Source organism: Diabrotica virgifera, chromosome 6 (genome assembly GCF_917563875.1).
Source record: "Diabrotica virgifera virgifera chromosome 6, PGI_DIABVI_V3a".
Lineage (NCBI taxonomy): Eukaryota > Metazoa > Arthropoda > Insecta > Coleoptera > Chrysomelidae > Diabrotica > Diabrotica virgifera.
Genome location: NC_065448.1, coordinates 241,482,426 through 241,509,599, shown reverse-complemented (window position 1 = coordinate 241,509,599; position 27,174 = coordinate 241,482,426). Strand labels below are relative to the sequence as shown.

The following is a 27,174-nucleotide window of genomic DNA, read 5'->3' as shown; positions in this document are numbered from 1 at the left end:
TCGTATGGTCAAACAATGCACATTGATTCACCAACAAGGATTAAAAAAAACTTCATCTACCATAATTGATTATATTGTCTCAGATTTCTCACCCCGTGATGTCTGCGCTACAACTGTTAATGCGGGACTATCTGATCATGAAGCGGTTTATACAAAGTTTAACATCTTTAGCAAGCCCTCTTCGAAAACTCGACGTTTAGGCAGGATTTTTTCCGCTCGGAACTTTCGTAAATTCCAAAATTTATGTTTAACCTCTGAGTAGCCCTTTCCTTATATGAACGTCGATAATAATTTCAGTGACTTTTTGAATAAGCTTGTCTGTATCTTCAATGAAGCATTTCCTTTAATCAAAATTAAGCCAAACCATCACAAACCCTGGACTACCAAAGGAGTCCGCATATCAGCCAAAAATATGTGTTCACTACTGTACATCAAGAAATTTACTACCAACGTCTCTGTTACTGAATATATATCACCAAGTACAGGGCAATCTATTTAAAACTTATAAAATCAGCTAAAAATTGTACTATCAAAATGGTCTGAGAAGCTCTAAAAGTGTTGCAAAAGAAACTTCGCCCATAATAAATAATTATCGAAATAAAACTCACACACACAGCTCAAACATTTTCCCTTCCAGGCCCAGAAAATCTATATGAATACTAGATACTACAACTGGAAGAAGGCCATATGGACGCCCTCGACTACGGTGGCGAGATAATATAAATTATACCGTCTTATTTTATTGCCCCCCAGAGATTTAAACCCTTATAAAAATAGTTATGTTTTTCGTTTTTTTACGGTTGCTGTATATTGTAATTGTTACTTTTTTATTAAATAATGTGTGTTTTTAGAACGAACAATGTTGAAATAATCGGAATCTATACTTGCACCACTGGCTGGCCCAGTTGCAGTCCTTGTGTAGAAGCCAAATTTGCAGTACCTATTCATACGAAGAACGATTCTGAAACCTGGCCAGGTTATCAATTAAATCAATATCATCTTCAGATAATGTGGGAGAGATACTCAGAAAAGTACCTTACTGACGGGATAACTACTTGTACTTTACCAAGTATGAACAATTGGATCAAATACAGAATTATTTTGTTTTTTTCAGTAACTGCAATTTTTTTAATAATCTTGCTAATTATGAGATATTGCAGTGTAAAATATTCACGAATTGCAGGGTAAGTTGAGAAAATAGTTGTTTTATTATAATATCTAGTCTAGTGCATGATTTAGCCTTCTCTAAAAAGGAACAGAAATTTGGACGAATCAGTGTGAACGGTCAACATAGAAAGAGTACATACACCTACTTTTGTACGAACGTCATTGAAAATTGGAACCATTTCCTAGAATCCAAATGTAGGGTAGAGAAAGCAAGCTCTGCATTTCAAAAAAAGACTAAGTTATTTAAATGTCATAATTTGTTGATACCCATAAAAATCAGGTTACTACGATGTTATATCTTTCCTATACTGTTGTACGGAGTTGAGTCGTGGACTCTCAAAGACGCCACCTGCAAAAAAAAATTGAGGCGTTTGAAATGTGGCTTTATCGTCGAATTCTGAAGATATTTATCTTATACCAACCACATTACTAATCAGAGTGTTTTATTAAGAATACAAAACGAATTAGAGCTGTTAATCACCACAAAACATCCAAATCGAATAGCTCAGTCACATCACGAGTATCAGCGAGAGATATGGACTGTTGCAACTAATTCTATAGAAAAAAGTAGTAGTAGAAAACGAGTATCAGAAAAGCGAAGGAATTCCTGGCAGAGAAATATACGTACGTAGTTCAACACAACCACAAATCTTTTTAGAGCAGTAGTGTACAAAGTACAGATTGCCATGATGGTCGCCAACATCCGAAACGTATAGACAGTACAAGAAGGATATGATTTAGTTAAATAGTAAACTTTACATAAAGGATACCTAAGAAAATAATCTTATTGGGATCTATACACAGAAATCATAAGTTGGTTGTCGTAATCTGAAACTTGAAATTTTGTAGAAATGTCCCGTATGGTTATATTTAATTAGAATTTTCGTAGGTGGCAACTGAAGTTCTGGAAGATCCAGATTTCTGGAAGAACCAGGAAAAATTTGCTGAACTGCCAAGCAGAACAAATCTGGCACAGACTGCATATGGAACACTGCATGATATTTTTAAAGAGATGACGTACCATGTACCTCTCATCTTAAAAATGGGAGCCCTTAATAAGTGTGCCCTGCCAGTTCTTACATATAGCGCAGAAATCTCATATCAAATTACAAATGAGGCAACATAGCATGGAAAGATTATTGTTGAGCATAATGTTGAGAAATAGGGTAAGAAACGAAGAAATTCGTAGAAGAAGTAGTGAATTATAAAATATATCTAAAATCAAATGGAAGTGAGTAGGATATATGGATACATTACTAGAGTAAACATAATAGATTGACCAAAATATCTTTAAGTGGACACCAAGAGTGGAGTTGGACTGACGAACCAACTGGTACTAAAGGAACCATCCACCTGGCCTGGAAATTATTATTATAACACAATATAGTACGCTTGTAGCGACCTCTCTAAGAAGAAACATTAAGTCAAAACACTTCATATGGAATTGAAACATTTCTCAAAATTCGATCGTTATTAAAGTATCATCTTTGTTGATTTAATATGTTTTCTAAATTCCTGAATAATTTTGAAGAAATTCTTTTGGTTTAATAAAACTTTGAAAAGTTTGCAGAATATAACAAACCATTGGCACTGATATTCGTGGACTACGAGAAAGTATTCGATACCATAAGCCAGCAGAAAATGTTAAAAGCATTGACAGAATGCCGAATAGACCATCCCTACACTAACATGATCAAATATATCTACCAAAAGGCAACAACTAGCTAAGACTATCAGAATACGAAACAAATAAGTTATGCATACGGCTAGGAGTTCGGCAAGGAGACACTATCTTAACAAAGTTATTCACGACCCTTCTAGAACACACCTGTAAGGCTAACTTAACGAATATGGTAGAGGTCCAACATAAATGGAGAAAAGCTCAGTCATTTGAGATTCGCAGATAACATCGTCCTTATAGCCGATCGTATGTGGATGATGCAATAATAATGTTGAATAAATTATATCACGCTTTCTTAGAGGTGGGACTAAAGATTAACATGAACAAGACGCAAAAAATGACTTCTTCTTCTTGCAGTACTGTCTCCTATCGGAGGTTGGATACCATCACAGCAATCTTAACTTTGTTGGCTGCAACTCTGAACAATTATATTGAATTGAACCCGTACCACTTCCTAAAATTTAGCTTTCGCTTTTTAAATTTCCAGGAAATCCTCCTACGTCCCACATTTCTCTTTCCCGAGATTTTTCCTTGGATTATAAGTCTTGTGCTAAATCGTAATATTGTTGTCGATGAAAGGGAAAATCTTCTTCTTCTTAAGGTGCCTATCAATTCCGGATGTTGGCGATCAGCATGGCTATCCTAACTTTGCTTGCTGCTATTCCGAATAGTCCGGTTTTCGATGTATTAAACCACTTTCTCAGGTTTTGAAGCCAAGATATTCTTCTTCTCCCTGGTCCTCTCTTTCCAAATACCTTGCCTTGAAGAATGAGTTGCAACAAGCCATATTTCTGTTCATTCCTCATAACATTGCCAAGATATTATAGTTTGCGCTCTTTTATTGTGTTAATAATCTCACATTTCTTGCCTTTTCTACGTAGAACCTCAACATTAGTCACACGATCTATCCACGAAATTCTCAAAATGCGCCTGTACCACCACATCTCGAATGCCTCGAGTTTTCTCAAAGAAGCCTCGGAAAGTGTCCAGACCTCTACTCCGTATAATAACGTAGAAAATACATAGCATCTGATGATAGAGATTTTGGTAGCAAGCGGCAAATCGTGGCTTCTGAAAAGAGACTTCATCATTATGAACGCTGATCTCGCTTTTCCTATGCGTTGTTTTATTTCACTTGAGTGGTCTCACTGGCTGTTTATGTTGGTACCAAGGTATGTGTAGCTGTCGATCCTGTCAATTAGTTGTTGGTTAATCAAAAGCTGTGTATTTTATATTTCGCGCTTACTGACTACCATGTATTTTGTTTTTTTCGTATTGAGATCAAGTCCGTATTCTCTACTTATATCTGATATGCGCGACATTATTCTTTGCAAACCATCTAGACTGTCTGCAAAAACTACAGCGTCGTCGACATATCTAATGTTGTTCAGACGCACTCCATTGACTAATACGCCTTCCTGTAGTTCTCCCAGCGCTTGCTCGAAGATACATTCAGAGTATATATTAAACAGCACCGGGGACAGGATGCATCCTTGCCTCACTCCTCTATCTATGGAGACTGCCTCTGTCAATTGGTCATCCACTTTAATATTGGCAGTTTGGTTGTAATACAAATTATATATGATTCTCAAGTCTCTATCATCTACTCCCGCTTCTTTCAAGATGTTTATGAGTTTATCATGTTTTACTCTATCAAACGCCTTTTTGTAGTCGATAAAACAAATATACACGTCGCAGTCAACATCCCTGCATCTTTGCATAAGCACTTCGATAGCGAATAGAGCCTCTCGGGTGCCTAAGGCATCGCGGAATCCAAACTGCGTCCATGATACCTGTTCTTCGCATTTTTTATATATTCTGCCGTGTATCACTTTCAGAAACGTTTTGAGTAAGTGGCTCATTAGGCTAATTGTTCTGTAGTCTTCACATGTTTTGGCATTTACTTTTTTGGGTAAAGTTACGAAGGTCGACTTTAACCAATGTCTGCTCATTGTCGGAAGGGACAATGGGCAGACAAAAAAGGTAGTGAACAAGATTCGCGCAACTCAGAGGGCTATGGAGCGCCGGATGTTGGGTATTTCTCTGGGAGACCAAATCCCGAACGAAGAAGTAGGTCGTAGAACAAATACAACAATACTTCGGACACTTTATGCGAAAAGAATTCAGATTTGAACTTCTATAAGCCATCTTCCATGGAAAAAAATTTTGAAAGCGAAATCCAGGAAGAAGAGAAAAACCTGGTTAAAGAACCTCAGAAATTCTGTTCACCACAACATCTGTGCAGCTTTTCCGTGCTGCTGCAGATAAGATAAAGATTGCCATGATGTTCGCCAACATTCGTCACGGATAGGCGCATCAAGAAGAAGAAGAAAAAGCAAAATCACTTACTATTTTTATTATTTTTAATTAAATTTATATATTAAGTTCTAATATCATTTTATTTACAGAAGAAACAAAAAAAAAATTGAAGGACAAAACGTAACACTATCTGAAGAAGATGCAGTGCATGTAGATCCTCTCAATGAACATTATTATCAAGAAAAACCTCCTTTCTTAGATGTGACTCAACCGATGTTTGAATCTAATATGGGCTTAACAAATCCTGTTTTTGAATGTAGGTATCCATGATTTTTTTTTCATTCGAAATAATACTACAAATATTGCAATATTTGTTGACCTATTCAATTTAAATCGTCTAGAAAATAAACTGTCTTCTTTTCGGTTCAGAGTAGACCATAGACCCTCTCTGAACAGCCTTAAGACGGTGAAACGTACGTAAGAGGATAATGGTCACCTCTTAAACCAATTTAAATATAAGTTGTATATCATTTTCTATTAGTTTTACTCGTATCTGAGTACAGGGAATCAAGATTCGATGGAATTTTACCTAGATAAATATACATGTTGTTGAATGCAATCTTATATTCCCCCTAGTCTCCTTCTAATTTATCGTTCGTTTGCTATGCAAGTTTTAGAAAGCAAGAATTTGGGTTGTTTACCAGAACTTGGTTCCTTCTTCTTTAAGTGCCGTGCCCAAATTTAGGCGTGGGTATCTTCCAATAGCAAGAAATGCGTTTGTAAAAATGAAAACAGTTCTCTGCAACAAAGACTTTAGCTTAGAACTGAGAGTAAGAGCTTTGAGATGCTACGTGTTCTCGATACTACAATATGGACTTGAAAGCTGGACATTAAAGCAAGAACACATAAATAAGCTACAGTCATTTGAAATATGGTGTTACAGAAGGATGCTTAGAATAGCATGGACACAGAGGAAAAAGAACACAGAAGTACTGCGAGAAATGGGTAAAGAATGCGAAATAATAAACACAATATAAATAAGAAAGTTACAATATCTGGGACACGTAATGAGGGGACCGCGATATGAAATGCTAAGACTGATAATACAGGGAAATATAAGAGGCAGAAGGAGTATAGGAAGAAAGAGAGTGTCATGCTTAAAGAATTTAAGGGACTGGTTTAGATACAGTTCTATAGAACTCTTTAGAGCAGCGGTGGATAGAGTAAAGATAGTGATGATGATATCCAACCTCCGATTAGGAGACGGCACTTTGAAGAAGAAGAAGAGCTTCCATGACAATTTGCCAATGTCGTTCTCGATCTTGCGCGGCATGAAATAGTTGATCTGCTGATAAACCGGTCTATCGACGAAGGTTTCAGAGCCATGAATATTTCTTCCGACCAATTCCTCTTTTCCGTCGATCTTTCCGATAAGTATTAACTGCAGTATCCTCTATCTGCCACCTGTTATTATATGCCCGAGATATTCAAGTTTTGTCTTTTTTATCATCTTGATTAAGTCACCTTCTCCTTGACCTACTCTGTTTAAGACTTCTCTGTTTAAAATGCGTTGAACCCAAAATATTCTGAACATTCTACGATATGACCACATCTCGAAGGCTTCTAATTTGTTCATCATGTTAACCTTCATGATCCAGGTTTCACATGCATATAGTAATACAGGATACACATAACATTTTAGCATAGGCGTAACCAGTGGGGGTTTTAGGGGTTATAACCCCCATTTGGATGTACTTTGAGCTCTATACGCTTAACACCATTACTATTCCATCAAGTAGTTGTAACCCCCCCCCTTAGGATGATCCTGGTTACACCTCTGCATTTTAGGAACTTGATTCTTAGTTGTAAATTCAGCTTAGGGTTGCTCAGAATAGATCTAAGTTTCATACATGCTCCTATTGCAATTTGTGTATGAGTTTTAATTTCTTCATTCGGATTTAGTGTCTCGTTTATCCAACATCCTAGGTGTTTAAAATGGTTAAATTTTGTTAAAGGTTCATTATTGACAATTAGTTGCATAGGGCCGACGTCTTGTTTGCTAACCACAAGTATCTTTGTCTTTGTTGTATTTATGCCAAGTCTGCATTATCTAGTGACTCGATCTATAAGGAATTGATGATCCTCGATACTTTCAGCCACAATCGCGGTGTCGTCTGCATATCTGATGTTGTTAATAGTTTCTCCCCCGATTCGAACTCCACATTGCCCTTCCAAGGCTTCGTTAATAATTATTTCTGAGTATTCGTTAAACAAAGTTGGGGATAACACACGACTCTGTGTGACACCTCGTTTAATGCAAATTTTGTCTGTCTCTTTGCCATTTTTCAGAATAGACGCTTCTTGATTCCAATATAGATGTTGTAAATGTCTCAGATCTTTATCATCTATTCCAATCATTTCTAGATATTAAAACAGCCTATCTTGTGGAACTCTATCAAACGCTTTCTCAAAATCTATAAAGCAGACGTAAATTGGTTTCTGTATTCCCATGATCGTTGAAGTAATGTTAGCATTGCGAACAAAGCTTCCCTTGTTCCCAATCATTCTCTGAAATCGAATGGTTGGTTTCCCATTGTCTCTTCACATTTCTGCTTAATTCTATTAAGAATTATGTTAAGAAGTAGCTTGAGAGAGTGGGTCATGAGTCATAAGACTAATTCAAGACTAATTAGTCTAAAGTCTTTACATGATGATGTATTAGGTTTCTTTGGGAGTGGAATAAATGTAGACTCTAACCATATCTGTAGCATCATTCCAGTTTCGTATATGTGGTTAAAAATTTTTGTTAGTTCTGAGACATTGTCGTCATCTAGAAGTTTAACTTGGTTCTTTTTACTTGGTTCCAGTAGAAATCTAGATCTTTGCAGCTACAATTTCGAACTGTTTTAAGATGATAGATTCAATATTTTTGTCTGTATTTTATTTTATAATTTAATTTTGTTTTTAGTGTTACCTGAGCCATCTTCAGTCCTTAAAAAGAGACGAGTGTTTGCCGAGGACCAACAGGAGCTAGAAGTTAATAATGACGAGAATATTGGTTGGAGTGGCTTCGAAGTTGACGTTTAAATAGTATAGTGTGATAATATTATGTCTAGTGAAGGACTTGTTATTTTATTTATTTTATCATTAATAAACACTCTTTTTGAAATAATTTAATGTTTATTTTACTTAATTTATTTTACAAGCTAACAATATTCATCTACGAACAACTGGGAAGCCTGATGAAAATGGCAAAAAAACATGAAGTAACAATAGTGATGGGAGATTTCAATGCAAAGGCTGGCAGAGGTAAGGTGAATGAGGTCGTGAGGAAATTTGGCCTAGGGGAGAGAAACGATAGAGGCGATAAACTCATATCCTTCATCCTTCCGCCAGGCTGTTGTTAAGTAATACACTCTTCAAGCTCCCCAAACGTCCAATTTACACATGGAAATCCTCGCTGACTTACCTGACAACATCATAAGGAATCAGATATATTGAGTCATGTCATTAAAATATTGTGTCATGTATAAGATTTGCTTTATTGTGTCTTTGCTAATCCTTCATACAATATTTTTGCTTCAGGAATATCAATATTATTCTCCCTCATCTGTTTAAAGTCTCATGTTGCTCTTAGAAATGCATAATAGTACAAAAAACAGAAGAATATAACCTAATTCTAAATTAAGAGAAGACACAGATAATGAAAATAACAACGAAAAAAGACACTGATGATATAATTTAAATGAAGATAGATCAACAAAATATAAAGAGAATTAACATATACAAATACCTGGGATCAGTAATAAATAACAGAGGAAGCATCGGGGACGATCTCAATACAGACTAGACTAGAGAGTAAAGGAAGACTATTCCAGGTTCTAAATAGAGGATTTCTCAACAACCAAGAAATATGTATCAAGGAAAACGAAGATGACAATATATGAAAGCATATATAGACCAGAGCATTGAAGACCGCAGAGTAGGATACAAGCAGCAGATATGAAATACCTCAGAAATGATAATGCCCTGAGGTAAATTTCAATACATTACCTTAGGGCATTATCCTGGTTGCCATGTGACCATCACAGGGCTTTTCATTGAAGTATGCACTTTTAAGGCATCTATATTATAGGTAAAGGGTTTTTACCCGGATATTTTTCTTTTATGGCTCAGCTAGCATCCAGTTTATCTAACACTGATGATGATTTTTTATAAAAATCGAAAACGTTTTGTTGTGATGTAGCACTTTTAAGGGATTTTAATAAAAAAAAATTATACCTTTTACACAGGATTTTTTTCCAATTTTGTGATTGATGGTATACAGCCAACTACAGGAAAAACATTTTCTTTTCCTTGTGGATTTCGGCATTAATAATTATCAGCTGAAACTCGGCATCGTAAGTGCAAAAATTTTACTCAAACCTCAGTACCTACATAGTCCAGAAAGCCACTGCGCATCCGCTAGGAAAAATATTCTAATTCGGATTTTTGCACAATCTAACTCAAAAAGGACTCCTTTGTGGTCAAACCACAAAGGAACCACAAACAACTAAATCCAAAAAGTGGTCAAACATTTTTTAAACGTTTTTTTTTTGTTTTTTTCCTAAAATTATTTTTTTTGCATAGAAAAAAGTTTTTTTTTAGGTTTTTTGGATCATTCCAAACAGAAAAGGTCTTTAGTGACTTTTCTATAAAAATGATAGTTTTTGACATATTTATAAGCGATTAAAAATTGAAAAATTGCAAAATCGGCCATTTTTAACCCTCAAAAACTATGTGAAAAACTGAAAATTTGAATGTTGCCAAGGCAGGTAGATATTCTTTAAACATCTATTGATGAAATTCCGAAGAGTTTTTTGCAATATAATATTCAAAACTCCTTTATTTTTTTAATTGCTAATCAAGCGTGCGCGACACTATTTTCCACCGACAGTATGGTGCAAATGAAAGGAATAAATTCGTTATTTTGTAAACCGGCGACTTTAAGTAAAAATTCCGAAACAGGTCGATTTTCATTTTTAAGTTATGTTATTGTGGCATATATGGTATACTAGTGACGTCATCCATCTGGGCGTGATGACGTAATCGATGATTTTTTTAAATGAGAATAGGGGTCGTGTGCTAGCTCATTTGAAAGGTTCTTCAATTCTCTATTCAGTAATATAAACATTTACATAATTATTTATACAGGGTGTCCAAAAATTTTTAATTAAATTAAATTATTTGACAAAAAAAGAAGTAGAAGGACACCCTGTCTAAATAATTATGTAAATGTTTACATTACTGAATAGAGAATTGAAGAACCTTTCAAATGAGCTACCACACGACCCCTATTCTCATTTAAAAAAATCATCGATTACGTCATCACGCCCAGACGGATGACGTCACTAGTATACCATGTATGCCACAATATCATAACTTTATAATCTACAGGTCGATAAAAATCGACCTGTTTCGGGATTTTTCCTTAAAGTCGCCGGTTTACGAAATAACGAATTTATTCCTTTCATTTGCACCATACTGTCGGTGGAAAATAGTATCGCGCACGCTTGATTTGAAATTAAAAAACAAAGTAGTTTTGAATATTGTATTGCAAATAACTCTACGGGATTTTATCAATCGATGTTTAAAGAATATATACCTACCTTGGCAACATTCAAATTTTCAGCTTTTCACATAGTTTTTGAGGGTTAAAAATGGCCGATTTCGCAATTTTTCAATTTTTAATCGCTTATAATATGTCAAAAACTATCATTTTTAGAGAGTCACTAAATCTTTTAGAAAGTCACTAAAGCCCTTTTCTGTTTGGAATGATCCAAAAAACCTAAAAAAACTTTTTTCCATGAAAAAAAAACTAATTTTAGGAAAAACCAAAAAAAAACGTTTAAAAAATTTTTGACCAAATTTTGGTCCTGGAAACATGCAAATTTGTTAAAAGGAGTCCTTTTTGAGTAAGATTGTACAAAAAATCCGAATCAGAATATTTTTCCTACCGGATGCGCAGTGGCTTTCTGGACTAACATCTTGTCGAAATATTTTCATCGCGTAAAATAAATAATACTTATAACTATTATCAATAATTTTTATCCATTTCCTATGATGAACTTAGCAAACCTTATCATGAATGATGTACTTAGCTGTTTGTTGATAAGATATATTATAACCACTATAATGAGATATAGAACACCTGCTGAGCATAATTAAAAAATAACCCATTGATTTTACTGCATTTTTTTCTAAGATATGTAGACAATTTTATTTTTCCAGCATAAGATATTTTTTTTATTTTCTCCAGCATAAGCAAAAAATTGCATAACACTCTTTTAAATGATCTATTTACATAATGATCTCCACGTACAGTTTACTTGTAATATGGAATAAGGGTACATTTAGGATTTAGGAATATGGATAGAAAATAATTGATGTTATGGATGTGCAGTATAATAGTACAACACAATAGTAAAACACTGTTCCAGTGTTCCCATACATAAAAGTTTTAGGGCTGGATCTCGCGTACCAAGAAAAAGTTAATTAATAGCAAGCTGAAAATTTGTTAATAGCTTAACAGTGTCTAGTCGGACACACTTTGATGTATGGGAACACTGGAACAGGATAAGTTTTAATTGTGGAACAGGTTAAAAATTTTGAACGTCAGACTACGAAAACGTTCCATGTATTTTGTCGGACAGAACTTCCAATTGATTTGTTAGCGTTTCATTAAACTCTCATGCAAAAATCAGAATGCTATTACTAACCAACATGATTCCTGTCATTTGACATATTCTTCGTGTTCCACTCATTAAAATGCCCAGTTGGTTATAAACACCAGTCTGATTGCTGGTTGCTAGTTAGAAATTATAATACACTTAACTTTTATTGTCATGATATTGCTCTCAAGCAATTTGAATATTAACCAAATTAATGCAGCAGATAAATTTCTATTTTTTTAAAATCACTATACATAAGTGATTTATTGTCTCTGATAACTATTAAAGTGTTTTTTGAAAAGTATAAAAGTAAAGTTATCCGAGTTTTAAGACACTTTTTTGACTATTTAGTACAAAGATTTTAAAGATTTAAAAAATGTTGTTTTTCGCCGTAACATTCTTGATGGTAGCATCAACACTGGGTCAAATTCCAGTTGATAAATGCCCAGAAGTGTCTGTTGAACAAAACTTCAACGCTGCTGCAGTAAGTTTTATAATTATTTCATTTCGTATCTCTAGTTTAGGTATACGATTTTTCCATGCTGCTCCATTTTTTTCTATCTTCTGCCATTCTGGTACATTCTGACAATGGAGCACAAATTCCCACATAACAATTTCATGTTCTTAGTGGATTCATAGAACATACTTTTCAGAAAAAGTATATACTGAGAATATGCGTAATTACCATTACGAATGTGTAGAGCAGATGCTGAGTATATGCTACATTACAGTACTTAAACGTTCTATGTATATACTTAGAATGTACTACCGCACTTCTTTTCAGTATATACCAAGAATATACTTTTTAGAACATTCCAAGCAAGTGCTGGCAAACCTTCTATTTATATACTTAGAATATACTACCGCACATCTATTTAGTATGTGGGAAGAATATACTTTTAACAATATTCCAAGCAAGTGCTATATTGCTCAGAAGTATGTTTTCAGCATCACCTAATCTCATCCTAGGTTCTACCAAGTATCATATTTACATATTCAAATTGCATACGAGAATGTAATTAGTACATTTTTCAATATTAGTTAAAAAGTAAGTAGGTACATATAAATTTTAGTTTTTTTTTGAGTGAATTTGATGGCCTTGGCCGAGCCAATTAGCCAGACATTTTGTTATTTTAAAAACAAACAAATTTGATTTTTGAATCAGAGTATCTTAGTTATTTGTATAAATATTATATAGGTAAGTATATATTATATTTAGTTATTACATATGTGCATATCAAAATAAACATGCTGACATGCAAATATTATATAATATTCAGTGAAACTAAACTATAACTAAAATTTATATATTTTGTACTTACCTACTATTTAAGTAATATTGAGTTACCAAAATGAATTTAATATTTTCAAGCACCACAAACAAAATAAACAGATTATGTATGTTCCTAGTCCTAGTTCCTAGTATACTTTGTCGTTTGTCTTCCTCCTAACACAGCATCAAGCATAGATTGGATACAAATACAAATGCCTGTCCACTGTGCCCTGTGCCTGTTTAGTGTTTGTGTTGACGTTTGTATTTTCATAAAACCTTTGTTAATTCCTATGCAGATAGAATGAAAACGGTTATTTCCGTTATTCCGTTTGCATTATTTCGATCTTTTACGATCTGGTAATGGTGTATTCTTTTATAAACAGTAATTACATGTATCTAATAAATTCCAATGATTTAAAAAATACTCATGGTAAAATCAAAACGGTAAATTCATTTCAATTATGAAAACGAAATTTTTTTCCTTTGATACAAATTAATTTTTAAACTTTTTTACCATACCTACAATTAAAATAATTTTAAGAAATGAATTCGTCCGGGATACCTACATACATAAATTTTATTAATTATTCTAAAAATAATAAGTTGATAATCTATAAGGCCAACATTATTCTTCCTATACATACATATTCTTTTTAAGATATTTTAAAAGTACATACGTACAGGTATGTGTTAATCACATACTTTTAAGGTATATTCGATGAAGGTATATTCCAATAATATACTTTTACGAATATTCTGAGATACTACGTACACGAATATGCTCAGTATATTCGGTACGAGAATATTCTTTAAAGTATATGCAAAGAACATGAAATTTAGAATGTTTTTTAGGGTACATGCTATGCTTGTACTACGCATGTACTAAAAAGAATATACTCTGTCGAATGTTGGTAGTGTATGCTTTGAACATGATGCGAACATCATTGTTATGTGGGTGGCAGCAACGATATGGTCCATGCATCCTGTAGGAGATCTACCTCGACTTCTTTAGCCCTCTACCTTTCACTGGATAGTAAGTTTTTCAAGACCATTTGAAGCACATGTCCAAAATAGCCTATTATTTGTTCTGATATTTGTGTTCTATTGTATTTTTGTATTCTCAGCATTCGTCTTCAGCCCAATCTTGGAGATCTTCTTTCTGACGTGTTTATCTTTGTCCATAAGGGTCTAGCATATAATATCTAATCCTTCTTCTTTAGATGCCTTGTCCTCTCCGAACGTTGGCTAATAACATGTCTGTATAGTTCGACCGAGGTAAGCCCGAACCACTTCCGTAGATTTTGGAGCCACGACTCTCCAATTATCGTCTCAATATGTGGCCCAGATATTCCAGCTACTTTTCTAATTCTGTGGATTACCTCTATGTTGATGACATGTCCGGTTCAGGATATACGAAGATTGCGTCGGTACACTCACATTTCGAATGTTTCTAGTTTTTTTTTCATGAGCATCTCTGTCAGCTTCCATGCCTTCGCACAAAAATGTAGCAATTAACTTCTTCTTCTTAGCCTTCTATCCTAAGCCTCCCCTAACTCTTTCCATCCATCTCTATCCTGAGCAACATACTTCCAATTTGTTCCCGCTATTCTTTTTTAGTCATCTACCATCTCATCTGTGGTCTTCCTCTTGATTGTTTACCTTTGTAAAGTCTCCAAAATATTGTATTGTGGCGTTCCAGTTTGTCAGTGTGTTTAACAGTATGGCATGCGAAGCTCCGTTTCAGTTTTTAAAATATAGTTTAAGCATTTAACTTGTAGTAGTTTTATAGGAAGAAAAAAATCTTTGCTTATGAGCAATTTTTTGCTAAACACATTGCTAAATTTGGTTCTAGCTCGTTCTATTCTTAGCTTAATTTCTATGGCCTGATCCTATTTTGCATTTAAGTTGGTGCCAAGGTATACAAATACAAAAGATTCTATGTGATCAAGTAGTATGCTGTTTATCAGTAACTGTGGAGCAAATTATCCTATCAGCATCCATTTTGTCTCCTTGAAGTTGAGGCTCAGGTCGTACTTCTTGGTGACTCTTTCCACTGACTGTTATAATTCATCTATGTTACTGACAAGGGTCACCATGTAATTAATTCCATTGATTTTAATGCCTTCATCTTCATTTAAGGCTTCTTTAACAATAATACGGAGGTCTTGGTCGTCAATTCCCACTTGTGACAAGACACCTATCAGCTTGTCGTGAGTGACTCGGTCAAAGGTCTTTTCGAAATCGATAAAACACATATATACTGGTTGTTCTATATCCCTACATCTTTGAACCATGACCTGCAAACTGAATTATACTCTTCTGCTTCCAAGGTTGTTTCTGACACAAAACTGTGTTTCGCATAATTGTACTACTTCTTGTTGTAAATTTTAATTTAATAGTAATTTAAAAATAGTTAATAAATTGTTTTAGTATTTGGGTAAATGGTATGAACAACAAAAGTATCCAATCATCTGGGAACTTGGAGCAAAGTGTGTTACTGCCAACTACTCTTTAAACAGCGATGGTACAGTTAAAGTATACAATCAACAAATAAATATATTGTAAGTATGTAAATAAGCTTTATTTACTTTGTTTTAAAAGTATGCAGTTAATAAAAAATCTCGAAATCGATTGCTGTCTTATATACCAGAAAAATTAGCAACATAAAATCCTTTTTCATGACACTCTTTGATATAGGTATTTATATAACAACTATTTTTTGATCATTTTGGCGATAGCCAGTTATTTATAACTTTTCTGAAAATGCACAAAAAGCTTTAATTTCTCGTGAGAATGGGAAAAATATCACAAGTATTTTGTTATAAAAATTTCATGAAATTTTACTGAATACTTACTGCAAAACTGAAATTGTTTATCTCAGAAAGCTTTTAGCTAAAACGTTATTATGCGTAAACTATTGAGTCTACATGAATTCTGAAAGTACCAAATTAAAGAAAAATGCTTATTTTATCAAATTAAATCATTTAGTCAAAAAATTGTATTAGAAATTGTAAAATAGGTATACAAAATTACTGTGATTTTAAGCTTATGAACAGTTAAATATTTGCTGTCTGATGCCAGTACACGTTTCTTAAATATTTTCAGATCTTGGTTGTTAATTTCTGTTTTTTTTTTTGTATTTGCATTGTCTTGGCATGCTGTACTCAATCAAACGCTTGTTCGCAATCAACCAGATATTCTTATACATCTCTATTGACTCTACATCTCTGTGTTGAGAACAATGTCTCTTTCATACTAACCATATTTATGAACCCGAACTGGTTGGATCAATTTTGATTTTCACACAGCTTATAATTTCTCTTATGGATTAGTCATAGGAATAGTTTTAGGATATGACTTATGAGGCTTATCGTACGGTATTCTTCGCATTTTTGGCTCCTGTTTTTTTTTTGAAAAAATCTCAGACTTCAGACATTCTGTTAATATTTCTTCACAGTTGTGTATGCTGTTGAGTATCTTTATTCTGTATATTATCTGTATATTATAGGAGTCTGCTGCTTTAGCCCACTTTAGCTGCACTCTAGCCGTACCTAATTTTTTACGATCAGGCATTATTTCTAAATGATACTTCTAGGACGTGTGTGTAGTATTTTACTATATATTTTTTATATTAAACTACATATAACCATATGCAATTTTTAGGGGACAAAAAGAGGATATAACAGGAGAAGCAAGACTTGATTCTGATAAAGGAGAAGCTAAATTGTTGGTTACATTCCATAATCCAGGTCAGTATATTTTATTAAATAAAAAGACTACAAATAAATACGCTCTGCAACATTTGCCTCATTCCATTTTATTTTCTCTCATTCCGTCCCATTTTCATCCATTTTCCTATTGCCATCTTGTACTAGAGATAGATAGATAGTGACTCGCTTGAACTAAGAAGAAGAAGAGAATGATCGATCCTCAATACCATACTTATCATAATAATTACTTTTCAAGATCATTCCAAATACGAAGTTGCTATCAGAGTTTTTAAAGAAACCTATTTAAAAATAAATATTTTCTATTTATGTAGGGTAATAAGTCAACTACTTACTCACAATCTTATTCGATTTGTTTATTTAAAAATTTTAAAAGTAAAAGTTGGGCGACCGGTTCCGATGTTTAAAATATACATCATCATCAGGCCCTTAAGAAGCGTAAATAGCAGTACATAGAATTAGAAAATTAGCCCCCTCCCTCTAGACATTTTTTATATTAAAGAATTTTTGTGAGACCAACAGACAAAAGTTGTCTTGTTGACAAACATATCCGTTTAGGATATTTGCTGGTTAAATCCTCAGATGACCAGTGAATTCTCTCTTCATATCACTTAGCACCATATACATATACAGGGTGCGCCAAACCTCTGGTTTTCTTTGATTCTGGCTAAACTATGAGATATACAAAAAAATGTTTATAACAAAACTAAGGTGTATCAAAGAGGTCTATAATCTAAAATTATTTTTGATTACACAAGGTGAGTCAGAACGACGGTATGAACTAAAGTTTTATTTTTTTAAATAGAGTACCCTGTATATTATATCATTTTTGAATATATTATTTAAAAATATGAACAATTTGTATAAGGTCTTCTAGGCCTAAAGTTAATAATTTTCGAAATATTTACATTTTTATTGAGAAAAATGGTAATATTTATAGGGTTGTGGATTATGTTTCCAAGGAAGTAAAAATTTAAGTGATAGGTCAAAGTTTTTAAAATATAGTGTTATTTTTAAATAATTTAATATTTTTTACTTTTAGCCATAAAATATACAGTGTGATCACTATTTGAAAATACAAAATTTTCTCATTTTTTTAAAATGCGACACTCTGTATATTAATTCTGAATTTTGTAGTAAATATTACAACCTTTCTTTTGGTATAAGGTTGTATGTACCTAGCATGTTTCGTTTTGTAGATATTTTAAAAAAACTATAGATTTTACGTTTTTGCGGATTTTTTATTTAAACATTTTTTTGCAAAAAAAAATAATTATAATCTGGTTTTAGAAACATACACTAAAATATAAAATATGAAAAAAAAACGTAATTAAAGATTAAAATAAATCGTATGCTGGTACAATTCAATTGAATTTAATAACTTTAAATTATTTTACAAAAAATATCTTACCATATTAATGAATGCATAAATTAGTTACTAAATTAAATAAACAACCAAATTTTAAATCAACTGTAGTAATTTTTCTACCACAGCAACTTTCCTGTACCAAATTAATTGTTAGTTAAATTGTATTTAGTTAAACTTTTAATTTACCTTTTAAATTAACTTACATACCTACATCTTGAGAATATAAAAATTATTATAAAGTATGCTTTGAAACAAATGAATGTTAAATGTATCAGCCAAATTATTTATTAATATAAATAGTATTTACTGGTGTCACAAAAGCTGTTAATACTTTTGTAGTTGAAATTTTTTTACAATTTTTATATTTTAAATTTAAATTTTTTAACCGAACAATTTTTGGATATGACATTTGTTTTGGGCGAAACCTTTAGAAATTATTACCAGCTTTTGTGACACGAGTAGGTACATAGATACTATTTACTTCTTAATATACTTCCATAACGTTCATTTGTTTCAAAGCATACTTTATACATTCTCAAGATGTAGGTAAATTAAAAAGTTATTAACTGATCTTACTCGTAAATACAACATAACTAACAATTAATTTGGTACAGGAAAGTTGCTGCGGTAGAAAAATTACTACGGTTGATTTAAAATTTGGTTGTTTATTTAATTTAGTAACTAATTTATGCATTCATTAATATGGTAAAATATTTTTTGTAAAATAATTTCAAGTTATTAAATTCAATTGAATTGTACTAGCATACGATTTATTTTAATCTTTAATTACGTTTTTATTTTCATATTTTATATTTTAGTGTATGTTTCTAAAACCAGATTATAATTATTTTTTTTGGAAAAAAATTTTTAAATAAAAAATCTGCAAAAACGTAAAACCTAAAGTTTTTAAAAATATCTACAAAACGAAACATGCTAGGTACATACAACCTTATACCAAAAGAAAGGTTGTAATATTTACTACAAAACGCAAAACTAATATACAGGGTGTCCCATTTAAAAAAAATGAGAAAATTTTGTATTTGCAAATAGTGATCACACTGTATATTTTATGGCTAAAAGTAAAAAATATTAAATTATTTAAAAATAGCACTATATTTTAGAAACTTTGACCTATCACTTAAATTTTTACTTCCTTGGAAACATAATCCACAACCCTATAAATATTACCATTTTTCTCAATAAAAATGTAAATATTTCGAAAATTATTAACTTTAAGCCTATAAGACCTTATACAAATTTTTCATATTTTTAAATATTATATTCAAAAATGATTTAATATACAGGGTGTTCCATTTAAAAAAATAAAACTTTAGTTCATACTGTCGTTCCGACTCACCCTGTATAATTGAAAATAATTTTAAATTATAGATCTCTTTGACATACATTAGTTTTGTTATAAACATTTTTTTGTATATCTCATAGTTTAGCCGTAATAAAAAAAACCAGAGGTTTGGCGCACATTGTATAATTCCTAGCTAATCTAAATCCGTTCCCCAGCGCGACTGAGAAAAATGTTATAAACAGGGTCCGCATCTCTTTCTAATCGACGGGGTTTATCAAATCAGCAGCAGTGGGAAAGTCACGTGGTCGATAAAGTCTGCGGATTAGAAAGATATGCATACCCTATTTACATTTTTCTCTGTCGCGCTGGTGAAACAATTTTAGATTGCAGTGAGCAGTCTACATTGCAACGGCATATGAAGTTTAAGAGTCTCTTCTTCCATTTTCTGCATCAAGATTCTTTCACCTTACCCATTTTATATAGATGTTAAATAATATAAGTTTTCTTTTACAGAGGTTACAGCTCCTTACTGGGTTCTTAGTACCGACTATGAAAATTATGCTGTGGTGCTTTCGTGTGATACAGTTTTGGGTATAACTGGAGGTAAATTATGAAATATAGTCCATTCTTTCACGGTTTTTGCTCTAAATTTTAAAGAACCGCTTGGATTGTCATGAAATTTGGCATATATATAGCTTACATGTCAAAGAAAAAAAGTGATATTGTGCCGATGTGTGCTTTTGTCCTGGGGGTGACTTTCACCCCCTCTTGGGGGTGAAAAAATATATGTCCAAACTAAGTCCGGAAATGGGTAAACTGACTAATTTTAAGTAACTTTTGTTCTATAGAGTTTTTTCGCCAAGTCTACACTTTTCGAGTTATTTGCAAGTGAATATGTTCATTTTTCAACAAAATAACCACATTTTTAGACGGTTTTTCGCAAATAACTCAAAAAGTAAGTACTTTGTCGAAAAGAAAACGTTCTTAGCAAAAATATAGCCTATAAAAAAGTAAAAAAAAAATGGTGTACGCGTTAGGTCTCTGGATCTCGTAGAACCAGAGTTATGGCCAATGAAAAATAGATTCATATTCACCAAATTTCAAATAGAATATTTCGACGTGAAATATCCAAAAAATTAAGCACTTTTTGTGGAAAACCTATTATAACTTTTTTAAAGTGTTTAAAAAATCTTTATTTCTGTTTTTACAAAAAGTTTCTAGCATTAAATTTAAGCAAGTTACGCTCAAAATAAAGTTGGTCCCTTTTGTTTTTGAAAAAAAAAATCGGGAAGACCACCCCCTAATTAGCAACTTAAATTAAATTAATCGTTACCGCTCCACAAATTATTTTACTTATGTTGTGTTTATATGATCTGTAAGTTTGATCGATTCAAAGTGCTGATTTTTGAAAAAATTTGGTTTCAAAGTAAAATTTTTAAAAATTTAAATTTTGAAAAATATGATTTTTTTCAAAATAACTTAAAAATTGTTAGAGATACCAAAAATCTCGAAAAACAAAAAAAGTCAGATTTGCTTTCTGAATATCATGTATTTTTTTGATTTTCTGTTACGACAAAAATTGATTAAGATTTGGTTTTTCTAAATTTGCATATATTCGTGATCAGTGACTCGTTCAACCCCTTTTAACTACAGCCCTTTCAATAATAAGGACTTTGAACCGATGAAACTTACAGATCATATAAACAATATATACACGAGTCAAGAAACTTGTGAAGTCGTAACGATTAAGTTCATTTAAGATATTAATTAGGGGGTGATTTTCTCGATTTTTTTACCAAAACCAAAAGGGACTAACTTTATTTTGAGCGTAACTTGTTTAATTTTGATGCTAGAAATTTTTTTTATAAAACAAAAATGAAGCTTTTTTTAAACAATTTAAATAAGTTTTAATGAGTTTTCCCCGAAATGTGCTTCATTTTTGGTTATTTCACGTTAAAGTATTCCATTTGGAATTTGACGAATATGAACCTATTTTTCATTAGTTATAACTCTACTTCTACTAGGTGTAGAGACGTGATATATACACCATTTTTTTAAATTTTTTACAGGCTATATTTTTGCTAAGAATGTGTTTTCGGCAAAATACATACTATTTGAGTTATTTGCGTGAAACCGTCTAAAAGGGTGGTTATTTTTTTGAAAAAATGAACATATTCACTGCCAAATAACTCGAAAAGTATTGACTTAGTGAAAAAACTCTATAGAACAAAAGTTACTTAAAATTAGCCAGTTTATCCATTTCCTGACTTTCTTTGGACGAATATTTTTTCACCCCCAAGAGGGGGTGAAAACCACCCCCAGGGCAAAAGCACATATCGGCACAATATCACTTGTTTTTCTTTCACTTGTTAGCTATGTGTATGCCAAATTTCATGTCAATCCAAGCGGTTGTTTAAAATTTAGAGGTTTTGCAATATTTTACCGTTAAAGAACGGACTAATATTAAAAAATCAAAAATACATATACAGTGAACCGACAAATAACGCAAAAGATGGAAAACATATTCACTTTTGTGAGCTTCTTCTTCTTTACGTGCCATCTCCGCGACGGAGGTTGGCAATCATCATGGCTATTCTGATCTTAGATGCTGCTGCTATGAATAATTCGGTTGATGTTCATCCGTACCATTCTCTCAAGTTACGCAACCATGAGATTCTTCTCCTTTCTACACTTCTCTTGCCCTGGATTTTCCCTTGTATAATCAATTGAAGTATGTATGAGTAAGTATGTATGTATGAGTAAGTATAACCCTGATAGTAAAATGAAAGATAACGTAGTAGAAGTTGTAAGAACGAGTGATAGAATGATGTCAGTGATAGAATGATTAGATGTATCCGAGATGAAAATAATAAAATACTAATACTAATACTCACGAAAAGGATGTCAAAAAGAGATAGAGAAAGTATTTTGACAGTTTATTAAATGAAGAATTTGACAGACAGCCTGTGGAGTTTTTTTTTTAAATGGCTTTGACAGAGCCCATTAGCCAGACTTGTTTGTGGTTGATTGCAGATTCATAGTCATAAATTTCTTATAAACATAAGTACATTCTACAATATTATTATTAGTACATTGTGTAGCTTTTTTTTATTTTGTTTTTTTTTTAATTATTTTACTGTTTTTTTTAATATATATTTTAATTTGTGCGAAACAATTTTTTTACTTCCTTTTTTTTCTATTTTTTTATTTTTGTTTCTATTTTTTTTTCTTTTTTTTATTTATTATTTTTTTGTTATTATTTTATTATGTGTTTTTTTAAATTATTTTTTAAAAATTTTTTCAAACCACATTAACAAATTATGCCTATTATATTACGTTTACAACTTGTATTTACATAATTTAACATGTTTATAAATGAGATGAAGAATTTCCATATCATTTGTAAATATTAAAGTATTAAGGTTTATTGAGAAAAATATTTTAAATCTTTTAATTCCTTATAAAGGTCGTTTTAGTCCTGTCGCCAGGGGGGGTACAACGGCTTGGGTAAGTCCAACAGATGGACTTACCCAAGTTTTTTTTATATATTTTGACCCGCAGAATACGAATTTTTTGGGTAACAGTTGATCCGGATGTCGATAAGATTGTTATAGACAAAGAACTTGAGGAATTACATAACAGCGATTTCTCGCAAAACAAAACATCTTTTTCCATTTTTTGGGTCATTTTAAGCAAAAAATATTCCTACAAGTTTTTTCGTAGAATGCATAGTTTTCGAGATAACCGCGGTTGAACTTTCAAAAAATCGAAAAATTGTAATTTTTGAACCCGAATAACTTTTGATTAAAAAATAAAGTAGCAATTCTGCTTACCGCATTTGAAAGTTTAAGTCAAATTATATCGGTTTTGATTATTTGCATTGCTAGAAATTTATTATTTTATTGTTAAACAAAGCTATAAACACCTAGTATGTGAGTGATGTTTTCAATGATTTCTCATTTAAAATCGAACGAGTAGGTAGAGTAGCTACGAGTGCAAGCGAGGCAATTTCTACGTAGCATGCGTTAAAACGCATGTATTAGGCACGGGAAACACTATGTGTTTATAGATTAGTTTAACAATAAAAAAATTAATTTTTAGCAATGCAAATAATCAAAACCGATATAATTTGACTTAAACTTTCAAATGCGGTAAGCAGAATTGCTACTTTATTTTTTAATCAAAAGTTATTCGGGTTCAAAAATTGCAATTTTTCGATTTTTTGAAAGTTCAACCGCAGTTATCTCGAAAACTATGCATTCTACGAAAAAACTTGTAGGAATATTTTTTGCTTAAAATGACCCAAAAAATACAAAAAGATGTTTTGTTTTGCGAGAAATCGCTGTTATGTAATTCCTCAAGTTCTTTGTCTATAACAATCTTATCGACATCCGGATCAACTGTTACCCAAAAAATTCGTATTCTACGGGTCAAAATATATAAAAAAAACTTGGGTAAGTCCATTTAAATTAAGGAGGCCGTTGTACCCCCCCTGGCGACAGGACTATTTATGTTATTTATGTTTAAATGACATTCTAATATGACATGTGTTAGATCTCCATAATAGCCTGTGGAGTTAACGGAGACAGTAACAGCAATGGTTACCAGAATAACAAACGAGGAAGTGGCTCAAGCGCTTCAAAAAATAAAGAAAGGAAAAGCAGTCGGACCAGATGATATGCCTGGAGAAATATGGAAAGCATTGGGAGACACGGGAATAAGTTGGCTAGCAGGTCTATTTAATAGAATTATGGAAGTTGGACAAATGACAGACGAATGGAAAAGCAGTACATTAGTACCTGTCTACAAAACAATGGAGACATACAACAATGTACAAACTACAGGGCTATAAAACTACTTAGCCACAGCATGAAAATATGGGAGAGAGTAATTGATAGATGGATACGTGAAGAAACCGAAACATCCGATAATCAATAATTTGGCTTTATGCAGAGCAGATCAACAATAGATGCAATTTTCATTGTAAGGCAACTGATGGAAAAATACAGGAATAAAGAGATTAACTCTCATATGGTATTCATTAGAATAGAATAGAATAGAAATATGCTTTATTGTCATGAAAAATTTAACAATTTTATAGACAAAGCTTACAAGAATCAAAAATAAGAACAATATCAAATAACAAATACAATTTTCTAAAATGATATAAATCGTCTATATTCTATATAAATAAAAATAATGAAGAGAAACAAAAAAACAAAAAAACTTGATTGAATAGAAAAAATTGATCTTGAGAAAGCATGTGATGAGTTCCTCGAGAGATTCTGTGGTGGGCACTTAATAAGAAAGGAGTCCCTGGCGAATATGTAAAGATTGTGAGAGATATGTATGGGGGAGTAACGACAAGTGTTAGGACAGGTGTGGAAGAGACTGATAAATTTCAGGTAAAAGTAGGATTGCACCAAGGCTCGGTGCTTAGTCCTTATTTATTCTCATTAGTTTTGGACCAGATAACAGCGAAACTACATGGTAGCATTCCATGGTGTAGAATGTAGAACTGGTATAGAATGTAGTGGTAGAAATAGTGAAAGAGACTTAGAACAAAAACTGGAACAGTGGAAACAAGCTCTGGAGGAAAAAGGTTTAAAACTTAGTAGGACAAAAACAGAGTATTTGGAATGTTCATTTAAAGATGGAGTTACTACAAATAAAATGGTATCTTTGGATGGTGAAATGATTGTGAAAAGCAATAGTTTTAAGTACCTAGGATCGGTATTAAAGAGTAATTTAGAAATAGATGGAGATGCATGCAGTAGAATTAGGGTTGGATGGATGACGTGGAAAGAAGCGAGTGGTGTATTGTGTGACAGAAATATTCCAATGAAGCTGAAGGAAAATTCTATAAAACAGCTATAAGACCGGCTATGATGTACGAAACTGAATGTTGGGCAGTGGAAACTGATGAGTGGAGGGACAAAGAAGGATAAAATTAGAAATGAGTATATTAGGGGAAGTCTAGGTGTGGCACCAATTGATGCCAAAATGAGAGGGCATAGGTTAAGATGGTTTGGTCATGTTCAACGTCGAGACGTTAATCGCCCAATACGAAGAATAGCTGAAGTGCAGATTCCTGGAAGGAGTAGGAGAGGAAGACCAAAGAAGACCTGGGGGGAGACGATAAGGCAGGACATGTTGGTAAAGGGGATTAACATTGATATGACCCAAGATAGAATTGTGTGGAGAAATGCAATTAGGGAAGCCGACCCCGCATAAGGATAAGGCAAAGAGAATGATGATGTATGAGTAAGTATAAGTCTCATTACGCATAACATGCACCAGGTATTTCATCTGTTGCGTATTGCTGTTGTGAGATAGTACGAACTAAATATAGTTCTAATTGACTTCAGCCGTAATTACACCCATGGTGTCGAAAAACATTATCTTTTTTAGATATTAGTAAAAAACATTAATTAGTAGCTATTTTAATTATAAATCAAATCAGCTAAAATATTTTATTAAATGGCATACTAAACGTCATACGTATACCTAATTATGACTGAGGTCAACTAGCTCTTAAGGTCTAAAAGTGAGAAACTACCATGTAATATAATGTAAATTTATAGGTTTCTAATGATACTTTCCCACCTCTATTAGTTTCATTCCTTTTTATTTCACAATGTATTATGTTTTCCATCTTTTGCGTTATTTTGCCGGTTTTTAGCGCACTCATCACTGCCTATGAGCTATTGATACAGTGTTACAACAAATTAGAGAATATTTTTGAGTTCTATTATTTTTAAGGAAGATGCAAGTAATTTTAATGGGCATATATTTTAGATAAACAATTCTGATATTTAGTACCACCTAATGTGTGGGTTCTGAAATATTATTTATATAATAATCATTTACGTTTTTTTTTATTTCTTTAGAAACCGTCTGGATCCTCACCAGAGCTCAGAATCCATCACAAGATATTATAGATGCAGCTCTCGACGTAGTCAAGAAGAATAATCTTTCCGAAAGTTTACTAATTAAAACAGACCAAGAAACTTGCAACTAAATAATGTCTCTATTTTTAGAGGGATTTTAAATAAATAAATATATAATTTTACTTTATTTATTTTGTAAACATTCATTATTATCTTTGCCTGATCCCTATGCGGGTCGGCTTCCCTAATTGTATTTCTCCATAAAATTCTATCTAGGGTCATATCAATATTAATCCCCTTTACCAACATGTCCTGTCTAGCATCTCCCCCAAGTCTTCTTTGGTTTTCCTCTCCAACTCCTTCCAGGAATCTACACTTCAGTAAATCTACGTATTAGGTTCAAAAAACAGTAAATCCTTTATAAATAGTACATTGTTTACCGGGTAGGAAAAGCTTAATATTCCTGGACGACTGTGAAGATTGCTAAGTCGAGGCGCAAGCCGAGACTTAGCAACACACAGGCCAGGAATGTGGCTTTTCCTACGAGGTAAACATACTATTTTTCCGCAAATCGTTTAAAATTCGACAGATATTGATTGATTTAAAAAAAAACGCGATAATTTTATTCCCAAATAAATGGTGCTTTGAAATTCCTAATAAAATTACTTGGGTTACTAGGGAAACGTATTGAGGTTGAATTGTCAAACTTGACGCTTATAAATTTAATTGCTGGTGTTCTCGAAAGTAAAATGATAAGTGATGATGAAATTTCCATTCCTGGGACTCCTCCAGAG

General features: G+C 32.5%; 2 protein-coding genes across 2 annotated transcripts in view; both read left to right on the top strand.

Annotated features, from left to right (window-relative positions):
- Positions 1–8,279, top strand: part of LOC126887436 (uncharacterized) — a 38,354-nt gene extending 30,075 nt beyond the window's left edge. The window contains exons 5-7 of the mRNA XM_050654968.1: positions 852–1,184; positions 5,257–5,423; positions 8,076–8,279. Coding sequence (XP_050510925.1) covers positions 852–1,184; positions 5,257–5,423; positions 8,076–8,194 — 619 coding nt within the window. The 3' untranslated portion in view covers positions 8,195–8,279. The remainder of the gene's footprint in view (positions 1–851; positions 1,185–5,256; positions 5,424–8,075) is intronic.
- Positions 8,280–12,101: 3,822 nt separating this feature from the next.
- On the top strand, positions 12,102–26,567 carry LOC114344085 (apolipoprotein D). The gene is made up of 5 exons (XM_050654967.1): positions 12,102–12,301; positions 15,521–15,651; positions 16,754–16,839; positions 20,004–20,093; positions 26,381–26,567. The coding sequence occupies exons 1-5, from the start codon at positions 12,194–12,196 to the stop codon at positions 26,509–26,511; spliced, it is 546 nt and encodes a 181-aa protein (XP_050510924.1). The 5' UTR covers positions 12,102–12,193; the 3' UTR covers positions 26,512–26,567.
- The last annotated feature ends 607 nt before the right edge of the window (positions 26,568–27,174 follow it).